The 14,721-nt window shown below is 44.3% G+C and overlaps 1 protein-coding gene across 1 annotated transcript in view; it reads right to left on the bottom strand.

Annotated features, from left to right (window-relative positions):
- Positions 1-1,554: 1,554 nt before the first annotated feature.
- The window catches only part of LOC129825450 (exostosin-like 3), a 59,116-nt gene continuing 45,949 nt past the window's right edge, over positions 1,555-14,721 (bottom strand). Inside the window, exons 4-6 of the mRNA XM_055885560.1 lie at positions 7,915-8,059; positions 7,617-7,745; positions 1,555-6,091 (exon numbers count right to left, since the gene is read on the bottom strand). Of these exons, the coding sequence (XP_055741535.1) occupies positions 5,882-6,091; positions 7,617-7,745; positions 7,915-8,059 (484 nt within the window). The 3' untranslated portion in view covers positions 1,555-5,881. The remainder of the gene's footprint in view (positions 6,092-7,616; positions 7,746-7,914; positions 8,060-14,721) is intronic.

A 14,721-nucleotide genomic window follows, 5' to 3' on the forward strand; every position in this document is an offset into this window, starting at 1 on the left:
TGATGGGCTGCATCTGATGGTCAATCTGAGGGGAGGGAGGGAGCCTCTCACTCACGGTCCCTCCGCACTCCTTCCCTCCGTGGAGAAAAGGGGACAGTCTTCCAGCTGATGGTGAAACTCAAATCACACTGCATTACTTCTGCCTCATGCACAAATGAATGTTGTTACTCCTATGACCAGAGAAAGTGAAATATTCCTCGATTTAAAAAAAGACAAGCTACTAATAATAACAAGGCAAGCTTATCGGAACACTTTGCTATACTCATTCATTGCAGCTGCAGTGCTGGTGGCTTATAAAGGTGTTGAAGTGTTCACACTGTTGAATAAGAACTTGAACATAAACTTACACATAAAAACAGCAGCTCTTCACTGTATTCGTTGGGTCTCTTTGCTGTGCAACGAGACTTATTTTTAAAGTCTATGGCTCCAGAATACTGTGCAGACACCATGATCTGAGCTATCTGTTTGGCCAGCGGTATGCCTATAGGGGCATTTAAATGGCTCTCTGGGAACAATTTACCTTCCCGGTACTAGGGCAGCAGAATCAAGTGCACATACCGCCAACAGCGTGAAACGCATAAAAGAAATAGGAATGCAAGGCTTTATCGTTGTTTTTTTACAGAAATAGTTGGTGATCGACTAGGAATGCCTTAGAGATCGACCGGTTGGTGGCCAATCCAGCACCTTTAATGTGTCACAAATTAGAGCTATTGTATCACCCTGCATGAATGGCATGACATCTCCACACTATGTTCTTCCATGGAAATATAATCGAGTTATTCTATTTCTATGTAGAGAATCCCTGGTGAGGAATAGACCTACTGTATGACAAGCAGCATTCCACACAGTAGTATCATGACACGTGTCCTGCTGACTCTGAAGCAGGACTGGATGCACATTTCACTGTGAAACATGTTGGATGGCAGAGGTGAACACGAGTAGTAGCACCCATGTTTTACTGTAACAAGAACCTCCTCCTCACTCCTGGCTGGAGCAGCGGGGTGCGGGGGTGTATTCTCTCATCTCTCCTCTCTCTGTGATGTCAGAGGCTCAGTGTTTAGTTCAGGCATGTTGCCCAACGCCCCACACTCCACTCCCATTGGGCCAGGGGTCCTGCAGCAAACAGTCACACCTCACAACACTAAGTCCTGTGGAATGGAGTCACTGTGACAATCTCAATTGCATACGCCTCACGTCCACTCTCCTCGCCTCCTCAAAACCCGATTGGATGAGAAAACCAGAGCTCTCTCCCCTGTGACCTTCTCCTCCAATGGGTTTTGAGGAGGCGAGGAGTATGCAATTGAGATTCTCCCATGGTGAGATTGGTGACACATTGCTCTAGTCTAGTTTGAGACCCAGTTTGCTGACTGAACTAAATCCCATAGTCTATCTTGCAGTATCATCGACTAAGCTGAACAAGCTCATGAAGTGGCTAATAACACGTGGGTTGAGTGAATGAAGCAATGCATGTCAGGAATGTAGGCCACTGTTCTATTTCTGCGGTAAAGGAGGAGACGGAGCTGGACCACGAAAGAACGACACGAGTCAGAGACATGTTTTTAACCAACTTTAATTCGTTTTACCCTGTCATCATTGGTCAGTCTGGTACAGAACAGGGCTGGCAGTAGTAGTTGCAGGTGCTAGTCCAGGGCCCTATTCATTAGGGAACACAAGCAAACAGCTTTAGTGTTGTTTTTTCAACTAAATTAAAACAAGCCTTTATTCCCTCTGCTTCAGTCTGTTTGGGGTATAATGAACAAGACCCAGGGTTGGGTGAGGGACAGTCACAGGAGCACAGTTTTAGAACACTTAAACACCTAGCTAAAGGAATGAGTGTCGGCTTTTTCCTGGCCCTCTTTCCTTGCTTGTTGCCACGGCCAAACCTCCTGTGCCATTGGCCCTGAAGAAAACTGAAAGGGGCAGGATGGAGGTGGGACTTCCACTGTGTGAGACGTCACCCGGCCAGACCCCTCCCTGCCTCAGGAAACGTCAGAAGTCTGTCAGCTAGGTAATTATGCAGGGAAGATCTGGAGCTCAAACTGAAGCTACTGCTATGTGCAAGTGCACCTTATTGCAAATGGATTGACCCAGTCATAAAACAGGTTTAACTGAGTTTGAGCACATACCTAGACTGTTGTTGTCTCAAAGTCCTGATCTCAGATCAGTTTTGCTTTTCACCTGTCAAAGGTTCCGGTTAAGATTGGTGCAGGCTAGAGCTGATCCCAGGTCTGCATTTTAGGGCAAGTTTTACGACGTGCAGTCAATGCCACATAGAGCTACCGCTTTCAGGGACACTAATCCTGACACTTATAAGAAATCACAACCGGAAATCACAGCCGTCAACCAGGCAAAGCCTCAATACAGGACTAAAATCGAATCCTACTACACCGGTTCTGACACTCGGATGTGGCAGAGCTTGCAAACGATCAAGGATTACAAAGGGAAACCCAGTCATGAGCTGCCTAGTGACGCAAGCCTACCAGACGAGCGAAATTCCTTCTATGCTCGCTTCGAGGAATGCTGTTCCGGACGACTGTTTGATTTCGCTCGCCATAGCCGATGTGAGTAAGACCTTTAAACAGAATAACATTCACAAGGCCGCGGGGGCAGATGGGTTACCAGGACGGGTACAAAGAGCATGCTCTAATCAGCTGGCAAGTGTCTTCATTGACATTTTCAACCTCCAGGACCCAGTCTGTAATACCTGCATGTTTCAAGCAGACCACCATAGACCCTGTGTCCAAGAATGCCAAGGTAACCCGTCTAAATCACTATCACCCCGTAGCACTCGGCTGTAGTGGAGCGGGCTGAGAGCTTCTAGTTTCTCGGCATCCACATCACTAAGGAATTGACATGGTCCAAACACAGTCGTGAAGGCCCGACAACACCTCTTCCCCCTCAGGAGGATGAAAAGATTCAGCATGGGCCCTCAGATCCTCATAAAGTTCTACAGCTGTACCATCTTGACTGGCTGCATCATCGCTTGATATGGCAACTGCTTAGCATCCAACCGCAAGGCGCTACAGCGGGTAGTGCGTGAGGCTCAGTACATCACTGGGGCTGAACTTCCTGCCATCCCAGACCTTAATACCAGGCGGTGTCAGAGGAAGGCCCTAAAAAATTGTCAGACTCCAGCCACCCAAGTCATAGACAAGCGGTACCTATGCACCAAGTCTGAAACCAATAGAACCCTGAACAGCTTCTACCCCCAAACCTTAAGATTGCTAAATAGTTAACCAAATAGCTACCCAAACTATCTGCACTGACCCCCTTTTGAATCAACTCGACTCATCACATACGCTGCTGCTAGTGCTTATTATCTATCCTATTGCCAAGTCACTTCACCCCTACCTATATGTACATGTCTACCTCAATTACCTCATTCCCCTGCACATCAACTCTGTACTGGTACCCCGTGTATATAGCCAAGTTATCTTTACTCATTGTGTATTTATTCCTTGTGTTATTATCGTTCTATTGTTCTCTCTACATTGTTGGGAAGGGTAGGTAAGCATTTCAATGTTAGTCTACACCAGTTCTTTACAAAGCATGTGACAAATAACACTTGATTTGATTTTCATTAGTGTTGTAATGGGGTCCACTGATGCAGGGTCAGTCCGAGGAGCAGGTTCTGTTGTTAGAGCTAATGACCAAGATCACATTCCATTTTATTGCAGTCATTTCTATTCACAAACCCATTTAGAAGCAAGCCTTAGATGATCCATTTAATATATTCAATTAAATAAATATACAGAAAGTATGTGGGGCGATAATGTTGAGTTGTATAAAAGTAGCCTCCCAGAGTAAGACCGATCCTATTTTCTGATCAACAGTGTTGTCATCTCTCCTGAATCATCTCAAATAAAGGATGTATTGTTAGTTTAGATCATCCAGTCAAATAAACGGAATGAAGCCAGAAATGGTCAAAGTACATTAATTAATAAGACCTGCATAGTACAAGGGCGGGCGCTGCCATTTTAATAGCTGAGGGACCATTTTTGGGTTGGGATGGGGGTGGCCGAGGTGGAAGAGTACCGTCTAAAGGGAAGGGGGGGGGGGGCCGAGGTGGAAGAGTACCGTCCAAAGGGAAGGGGGGGGGGGGCCGAGGTGGAAGAGTACCGTCTAAAGGGGGGGGGGGTACCAGACTGCATTGTGCACTTTACAAAACATTATGCTGTTTTTCAGCATATAACATCGTACCTATTTGGCAAAGAAAACATTCATCGAGCATCAAATCGTTATGAAATGAAACTTGAGGGACCGACAAGGAGACGCTGTACAGAGAAGAAGCTCCTTTTGAAGGCTCAAACTGAATGGAACTGTAACCGTTGACATGATTGGACCATGATGAGAGACAGAAACACCAAAACATCTTCAGAGGCGAAATAAGCTTATTTTTCAATTCCTTGTACAATTGCCCAATTGATGCTCCCGCGGGAAGTTTCCCCTTGGTACTGATCTGGAATCAGCTTCCCCTCCCCAATCCTAACATTAACCATTAGTGGGAGAAGTTAAAGACTGACCCAAGATCAGCATCTAGGGGCAACGTCACCCTAATCCCATTACTGAACACGTAATTAGGACTACTCAGACATTTAACAATAACTATTGGGTAGATCAATATCACTAACATCCAAAAAGTCAGAAAAAAGCCAAGGTCTGACTTTACACCATTGTAGTCTCCTGTAGGCTTAATGAATGTGTTAGGTAATGGGATTCCAACTAATACAGTTTCCTATGAATATTTTACAGATTTCTCTGGTAAACTTGTAGAACTTGTGGCATAATGGTCCTGTAGTCTCCATCTGAGGTCATTTAAAGACAGAATGACAAAGACCACTTTCTAGCTTAGTTTAGGTCTGCCCATAGAAATATAATCTACTGTGAAATTGACATGGTCTGAGGGCCTTTACTCGATCTAGTGATTCTATGGGTCAGCTAATCACAAGAGGTTCTGGTGACGACTGACCATCCCACATGGAGATTTACACTATTAAACACCACGTAAAAAAAATAACAAGATCATTGAATAGAATACTTCTACAACCATCAGTGCTTCTCTCACGGTTTCATATACAAGAGTAGAGTAAATACATGTAAAATGAGTACCAAAAATAAAATAAATGACAAAAAACAAAACAATTTGTGCAATGACAAATGGGGTATGCCTTTGTTTATCTCTCAAACGGTGAAATGTCTAGCTAGCAATTCAGGAGCTCAGGGCTGGCCCACATGACAGTCCACTGTCTCATTCTCACCCTGTGTCAGTTTAAAACCAGTCTGTTGTCTAGCTAGCAATTCAGGAGCTCAGGGCTGGCCCACATGACAGTCCACTGTCTCATTCTCACCCTGTGTCAGTTTAAAACCAGTCTGTTGTCTAGCTAGCAATTCAGGAGCTCAGGGCTGGCCCACATGACAGTCCACTGTCTCATTCTTACCCTGTGTCAGTTTAAAACCAGTCCGTTTACAATGGCAGTTTGAATTTGTCTCGCAGAGTCAAGTTAAGTCACTGTCCTTGGACAGGCAGTGTTGCCAGTGTCCTCTCCTCTTTCTCTCTGCAGGCCCATAACAAGCTAAATTAAATCTGTAGTAGTTGATGATGTAACACACATGAACGACATGATGAAGAATACAATTACGTAAAAAAATGAAAAGGCTTCTTGATTGGCAGAGGTTCTTCTCAGCTTCCAGCCTATCAGAGGTTCCAGTGAAGGTGTGGTCTGTGTCATTCATCCAAGATCCATTCCTGGGTTTAAGCCCTCATCCCAAAACCTCCCTCTTTCTCACAACCAGTCCTCTCTGCAATCTCTTCCATCCTGCCTGAGTTCCTCACTCTCTAGCTCCGTTCTGCCCAACGTTCTTAGCTGGGCCTAGCCCTGGGCTAGATGAACTTGAAGCACTTAGTCTTGTCGTGGGGTAGGCGCGTTTTGAAGAGCACAGAGTCCACGCGGAACTGCGTGTAGAGTAAGGGCATGTAGCCATACACCTTGACAAAAAAGTTGATGCACTTGTGGCGCTCGTGGAAGTGAGAGTCGTCATGCGACAGGGCCTGAGGGCAGCCGGGGCAGCGGAAGGTCCAACGAGACGTCACCTGAGATGGGGAGAGAGAGGGAAAATGTGAGTGTGTGAGACAGCGTGTGAGTTTGTATACATATCTAATTAAATTGTAACAACCATTTTTATTGCTTTGTTGATACTGTGAACATGCAGTCGTAACATATGACAGTCCACTGTCAGTGTCCTCTCCTACACGGAGTATACCCAGCATTGTGTTGCACCCCCCCCCCTTGCCCTCAGAACAGCCTCAATTCATTGGGGCATGGACTCTACAAGGTGTCAAAAGCGTTCCACAGGGATACTGGCCCATGTTCACTCCAATGCTTCTCACAGTTGTGTCAAGTTGGCTGGATGTCATTTGGGTGGTGAACCATTCTTGATGCACACGGGAAACTGTTGAGCCTGAAAAACCCAGCAGCGTTGCAGTTCTTGACAAAAAACGGTGTGCCTGGCACCTACTACCATACCCTGTTCAAAGGCACTTAAATATTTTGTCTAGCCAATTCACCCTCTGAATGGCACACACACACACTCCATGTCTCAAGGATTAAACATCCTTCTTTAACCCGTCTCCTCCCCTTCATCTACACTGACTAAAGTGGATTTAACAAGTGACATTAATAAGGGATCATAGATTTCAAACATATTCACCTCGTCAGTCTACGTCATGGAAAGAGCAGGTGTTCTTAATGTTTTGTACACTCAGTGTGTGTCAATGAATACTAGCACAAAAGCTATTGAGCCAGTAACTGAAAGGTCGCTGGTTAGAATCCCTGAGTCGACTAGGTAAAAAATCTGTCAATGTGCCCTTAAGAGAAGCACTTCAAATCTAATTGAAAGGCCCTCTGGATAAGAGTGTCTACAAAATTGTCAAATGTAATTGTCCACGACACACAAGATGGAGGCTTACTGAATCTCTTAAGGCTGATTTTCCAGAAAAATTCAAGTCACTTAGTTACAGGAGTTGACTTCCACTACCTGCACTATTCACCAGCCTAATTCCTACCAGGGAATAACTGTCAAGTTACACACTCCATCAAAGCATGTCCTTCAATTCTAAGAAACACCTCCGAATCAAGCCTCTGTATATCAAAGGGGCTAAAACTGAGGGTCTCACATCTTCCACTTGGCTTGGTTGGTATAATTAGTCCACTAGCCATAAATCTGTAAATATTAGTCAGAAATGTCTTGTAAAATAGATTTAGAGGGAAACGCAAGCTTAGGGCAACAATTCAATCTCGCTGTGTTCTGATTTATAATTCACAACAGTATATTGAACATGTCAGGTTGAGTAATGGTCGGTGTAAATAAGCAGGGCCCCGGGTGTGTGTGTTTTTGAGAGTACCTGTGTGTGTTCAAAATGTGTACGTTCGGTGTGGGTGTGTGTGTTTTTGAGAGTACCTGTGTGTGTTCAAAATGTGTACGTTCGGGTGTGGGTGTTTTTGAGAGTACCTGTGTGTTCAGAATGTGTACGTTCGGTGTGGGTGTTTTTGAGAGTACCTGTGTGTTCAGAATGTGTACGTTCGGTGTGGGTGTGTGTGCATGCATGGCCCACTGACCTTGATAGGGGGCTTGCGGGTGATATGCGACACCAGGAAGTTCATGGCGATGTCCTCACAGTTGATGTACTCATCCACCATGTCGCGGATGGCCTGGGGCATCATGTACGAGTACAGGTACGCATAGTACTGCAGCAGAGACAACATGGAGCAGAGGATCAACCAGGGTCATGTTCATTCAGACACATAACATTTGAAACATTGGGATGAGGAAAACAGGCGAGTTGGCAGCAGAGTTATGTCGCATAGAGGTCAGGGGTCACAGGGTTGAATGATGGGAGAGGGGGAGGGACTGTACCTTGTGAAAGAAGGCGGCGCCCGTCAGCACCATGGACAGTTCACAGGAGTAGTTTGAGTTGTAGAGCCAGGACTGGTGGTTGACGTCCCAGGCATGGAACCTCCCGGGGAAGCCCACGATGCGGTCCCTGGCCTCCCTCCACACTCTGATAAACACAACAACACGTAGAGAAACACGAGTTACTGACCAGACTGTAAAACCCACAACCAGCCTTTTATACAGTTACTAACCATACTCTGATACCAACCAGACTGTTATACAGGTACTAACCATACTCTGATACCAACCAGACTGTTATACAGGTACTAACCATACTCTGATACCAACCAGACTGTTAAACAGGTACTAACCATACTCTGATACCAACCAGACTGTTATACAGTTACTAACCATACTATGATACCAACCAGACTGTTATACAGTTACTAACCATACTATGATACCAACCAGACTGTTAAACAGGTACTAACCACACTATGATACCAACCAGACTGTTAAACAGGTACTAACCATACTCTGATACCAACCAGACTGTTAAACAGGTACTAACCATACTATGATACCAACCAGACTGTTATACAGTTACTAACCATACTATGATACCAACTAGACTGTTATACAGTTACTAACCATACTCTGATACCAACCAGACTGTTAAACAGTTACTAACCATACTCTGATACCAACCAGACTGGTATACAGTTACTAACCATACTCTGATACCAACCAGACTGTTAAACAGGTACTAACCACACTCTGATACCAACCAGACTGTTAAACAGGTACTAACCATACTATGATACCAACCAGACTGTTATACAGTTACTAACCATACTATGATACCAACCAGACTGTTATACAGTTACTAACCATACTATGATACCAACTAGACTGTTATACAGTTACTAACCATACTCTGATACCAACCAGACTGGTATACAGTTACTAACCATACTATGATACCAGACTGTTATACAGTTACTAACCATACTATGATACCAACCAGACTGTTATACAGTTACTAACCATACTATGATACCAACCAGACTGTTATACAGTTACTAACCATACTATGATACCAACTAGACTGTTATACAGTTACTAACCATACTATGATACCAACCAGACTGTTATACAGTTACTAACCATACTATGATACCAACCAGACTGTTATACAGTTACTAACCATACTATGATACCAACCAGACTGTTATACAGTTACTAACCATACTATGATACCAACTAGACTGTTATACAGTTACTAACCATACTATGATACCAACCAGACTGTTATACAGTTACTAACCATACTATGATACCAACCAGACTGTTATACAGTTACTAACCATACTATGATACCAACTAGACTGTTATACAGTTACTAACCATACTCTGATACCAACCAGACTGGTATACAGTTACTAACCATACTATGATACCAGACTGTTATACAGTTACTAACCATACTATGATACCAACTAGACTGTTATACAGTTACTAACCATACTCTGATACCAACCAGACTGGTATACAGTTACTAACCATACTCTGATACCCACAACCAGCATGTTATACAGGTACTAACCATACTCTGATACCAACCAGACTGTTATACAGTTACTAACCATACTATGATACCAACCAGACTGTTATACAGTTACTAACCATACTCTGATACCAACCAGACTGTTATACAGTTACTAACCATACTATGATACCAACCAGACTGTTATACAGTTACTAACCATACTCTGATACCAACCAGACTGTTATACAGTTACTAACCATACTATGATACCAACTAGACTGTTATACAGTTACTAACCATACTCTGATACCAACCAGACTGTTATACAGTTACTAACCATACTCTGATACCAACCAGACTGGTATACAGTTACTAACCATACTCTGATACCAACCAGACTGTTATACAGTTACTAACCATACTCTGATACCAACCAGACTGGTATACAGGTACTAACCATACTATGATACCAACCAGACTGTTATACAGGTACTAACCATACTCTGATACCCACAACCAGCCTGTTATACAGGTACCAAACATACTCTGATACCAACCAGACTGTTATACAGTTACTAACCACACTCTGATACCAACCAGACTTATACAGTTTGATTCAATTATGTAGAGGAAAAGTCAGCATTATACAGGGGAGAATGAACAGAGAATTCCATCAAAATGTGACCACAGTATATACATATTCTACTGTACATGAAGGCCTATAATGAAAATGATTTAGCTGACAACAAGGTCTCTACAGCTCATCAGCAAGGACAGCAATCTACAAGGAGAAGAGCTGTATCGAGGTATGTGTTGTGCATTCGTTTCTCTCCCACACACTGCACCCACCCTCATCTCTGAGGGGCTGTCCTCTCTGCATGCACACACACCTCTTCTGGGGTTACCTACATTTCTACTTCTGGTGAACAGAGGAATTCTCCACAAGTCCACACACATCAATTATATACTCCTACCAAACATCAGACCTTTTCCTTGGCGATCTAGCACATTCTCATTACATGCATGCTTCATAAATTCCCAGTGGAGCTGTTGTTCTAGATGAGGAGAAACATTCCAGGAGAGTTCCAGGAGAGTTCAAGGTGAGGAGAAACATTCCAGGATAATTCCAAGAGAGTTCAAGGTGAGGAGAAACATTCCAGGATAATTCCAGGAGAGTTCAAGGTGAGGAGAAACATTCCAGGATAGTGCCAGGAGAGTTCAAGGTGAGGAGGAACATTCCAGGATAGTGCCAGGAGAGTTCAAGGTGAGGAGGAACATTCCAGGATAGTGCCAGGAGAGTTCAAGGTGAGGAGAAACATTCCAGGATAGTTCCAGGTGAGGAGAAACATTCCAGGATAATTCCAGGAGAGTTCAAGGTGAGGAGAAACATTCCAGGATAGTGCCAGGAGAGTTAAAGGTGAGGAGAAACATTCCAGGAGAGTTCAAGGTGAGGAGAAACATTCCAGGATAGTGCCAGGAGAGTTCAAGGTGAGGAGGAACATTCCAGGATAGTGCCAGGAGAGTTCAAGGTGAGGAGGAACATTCCAGGATAGTGCCAGGAGAGTTCAAGGTGAGGAGGAACATTCCAGGATAGTTCCAGGTGAGGAGAAACATTCCAGGATAGTGCCAGGAGAGTTCAAGGTGAGGAGGAACATTCCAGGATAATTCCAGGAGAGTTCAAGGTGGGGAGGAACATTCCAGGAGAGTTCAAGGTGAGGAGGAACATTCCAGGAGAGTTCAAGGTGAGGAGAAACATTCCAGGATAGTGCCAGGAGAGTTCAAGGTGAGGAGAAACATTCCAGGATAATTCCAGGAGAGTTCAAGGTGAGGAGAAACATTCCAGGATAGTGCCAGGAGAGTTCAAGGTGAGGAGAAACATTCCAGGATAATTCCAGGAGAGTTCAAGGTGAGGAGAAACATTCCAGGATAGTTCCAGGAGAGTTCAAGGTGAGGAGGAACATTCCAGGATAGTGCCAGGAGAGTTCAAGGTGAGGAGAAACATTCCAGGATAGTGCCAGGAGAGTTCAAGGTGAGGAGGAACATTCCAGGATAGTGCCAGGAGAGTTCAAGGAGAGGAGGAACATTCCAGGATAGTGCCAGGAGAGTTCAAGGTGAGGAGAAACATTCCAGGATAATTCCAGGAGAGTTCAAGGTGAGGAGAAACATTCCAGGATAGTGCCAGGAGAGTTCAAGGTGAGGAGAAACATTCCAGGAGAGTTCAAGGTGAGGAGAAACATTCCAGGATAGTGCCAGGAGAGTTCAAGGTGAGGAGGAACATTCCAGGATAGTGCCAGGAGAGTTCAAGGTGAGGAGGAACATTCCAGGATAGTTCAAGGTGGGGAGGAACATTCCAGGAGAGTTCAAGGTGAGGAGGAACATTCCAGGAGAGTTCAAGGTGAGGAGAAACATTCCAGGATAGTGCCAGGAGAGTTCAAGGTGAGGAGAAACATTCCAGGATAATTCCAGGAGAGTTCAAGGTGAGGAGAAACATTCCAGGATAGTGCCAGGAGAGTTCAAGGTGAGGAGAAACATTCCAGGATAATTCCAGGAGAGTTCAAGGTGAGGAGAAACATTCCAGGATAGTGCCAGGAGAGTTCAAGGTGAGGAGGAACATTCCAGGATAGTGCCAGGAGAGTTCAAGGTGAGGAGAAACATTCCAGGATAGTGCCAGGAGAGTTCAAGGTGAGGAGGAACATTCCAGGATAGTGCCAGGAGAGTTCAAGGTGAGGAGAAACATTCCAGGATAGTGCCAGAAGAGTTCAAGGTGAGAAGAAACATTCCAGGAGAGTTCAAGGTGACGAGAAACATTCCAGGCGAGTTCAAGGTGAGGAGAAACATTCCAGGATAGTGCCAGGAGAGTTCAAGGTGAGGAGGAACATTCCAGGATAGTGTCAGGAGAGTTCAATGTGAGGAGGAACATTCCAGGATAGTGCCAGGAGAGTTCAAGATGAGGAGGAACATTCCAGGATAGTTCCAGGTGAGGAGAAACATTCCAGGATAGTGCCAGGAGAGTTCAAGGTGAGGAGGAACATTCCAGGATAATTCCAGGAGAGTTCAAGGTGGGGAGGAACATTTCAGGAGAGTTCAAGGTGAGGAGGAACATTCCAGGAGAGTTCAAGGTGAGGAGAAACATTCCAGGATAGGTACAGGAGAGTTCTAGGTGAGGAGAAACATTCCAGGAGAGTTCCAGGAGAGTTCAAGGTGAGGAGAAACATTCCAGGATAGTTCCAGGAGAGTTCAAGGTGAGGAGAAACATTCCAGGAGAGTTCCAGGAGAGTTCTAGGTGAGGAGAAACATTCCAGGATAGTTCCAGGAGAGTTCAAGGTGAGGAGAAACATTCCAGGAGAGTTCTAGGAGAAATATTACAGGAGAGGTACAGGAGAGTTCTATGTGAGGAGAAACATTCCAGGAGAGTTCTAGGTGAGGAGAAACATTCCAGGATAGTTCTAGGAGAAATATTACAGGATAGGTACAGGAGAGTTCTAGGTGAGGAGGAACATTCCAGGATAGTGCCAGGAGAGTTCTAGGTGAGGAGAAACTTTCCAGGAGAGTTCTAGGAGAAATATTACAGGATAGGTACAGGAGAGCTCTAGGTGAGGACGAACATTCCAGGATAGTTCTAGGAGAGTTTTAGGTGAGGAGGAACATTCCAGGGTAGTTCTAGGAGAGTTCTAGGTGAGGAGGAACATTCCAGGAGAGTTCTAGGAGAAACTTTACAGGAGAGGTACAGGAGAGTTCTAGGTGAGGAGGAACATTCCAGGAGAGTTCTAGGTGAGGAGAAACATTCCAGGAGAGTTCTAGGTGAGGAGAAACATTACAGGAGAGGTACAGGAGAGTTCTAGGTGAGGAGGAACATTCCAGGAGAGTTCTAGGTGAGGAGGAACATTCCAGGAGAGTTCTAGGTGAGGAGAAACATTCCAGGATAGTTCCAGGAGAGTTCAAGGTGAGGAGGAACATTCCAGGAGAGTTCTAGGTGAGGAGAAACATTACAGGATAGCTCTAGGTGAGGAGAAACATTACAGGAGAGGATACATATTCCAGGTCAGTTCCAGGAGAGGAGAAAGATTCCAGGAGAGTTCCTGGGGAGTTCAGGATAATTCATGACAAATGACACCATTCATACAGTGCAGCATATTGCCTGCCCGGACATGCTGCAGTGGCTAACCTTTAGATGACGCACAGAGTGCTGTTCACATAATCACAAGCCCCCACTTAGGCTTTAAACGGTACTTCAAGCTACAGCCTGGGATTTAAAGCTGTTCAATAGTCAATTAAATCCTTGATATTTACCCATTGATCCTTGAAGAATGTAACTTATAAATGCCTGAGGGACGTAGCATAACTATGTCTTTACCAAAACCCAAAATATAGGCTAAGGTTTTATTTCTCCATTGTTTAAAAACAGCAAGAATGTAAACAATGCATAGCTTCAAAATATGGTAAAGATTTTGTAAAAATATGTTCAGTCATTGCATGTAGAGCGCTGTCTATGGATTTGGGAGGGGTTACATTTCCCTAGCACAGCCATTTTGTTATTTATTTTTATCCAAGAACATAGCTTTATATATGGTACTTACAGTGCATTCGGAAATTATTTTTTGTTTAATTACAGCCTTATTCTAAAATGTATTAAATACTTCCCCCCCATCTACACACAATTCCCCATAACAACAAAGCAAAAACAGGTATTTAGACATTTTTGCAAATGTATAAAAAAAACAGAAATATCTTATTTACATAAGTATTCACACCCTTTGCTATGAGACTCTAAATTGAGCTCAGGTGCATCCTGTTTCCATTGATCATCCTTGAGATGTTTATACAACCTGATTGGAGTCCACCTGTGGTAAATTCAATTGATTGGACATGATTTGGAAAGGCACACACGTCTATATAAGGTCCCGTAGTTGACAATGCATGTCAGAGCAAAAAACAAGCCATGAGGTCGAAGGAATTGTCTATAGAGCTCCAAGACAGGATTGTGTCGAGGCACAGATCTGGGGAGAGATGGGAGAATCTTCCAGAAGGACAACCATCTCTGCAGCACTCCACCAATCAGGCCTTTACGTTAGAGTGGACACGTGGAAGCCACTCCTCAGTAAAAGGCACATGACAGCCCGCATGGAGTTTGACAAAAGGTACCTAAAGGACTCTCAGATCATGAGAAACAAGATTCTCTGGTCTGATCAAGGAAACGTCTGGAGGAAACCTGGCATCATCCCTACGGTGAAGCACAGTGGTGGCAGCATCATGCTGTGGGGATGTTTTTCAGCGGCAGG

Source organism: Salvelinus fontinalis, chromosome 27, assembly GCF_029448725.1.
Source record: "Salvelinus fontinalis isolate EN_2023a chromosome 27, ASM2944872v1, whole genome shotgun sequence".
Lineage (NCBI taxonomy): Eukaryota > Metazoa > Chordata > Actinopteri > Salmoniformes > Salmonidae > Salvelinus > Salvelinus fontinalis.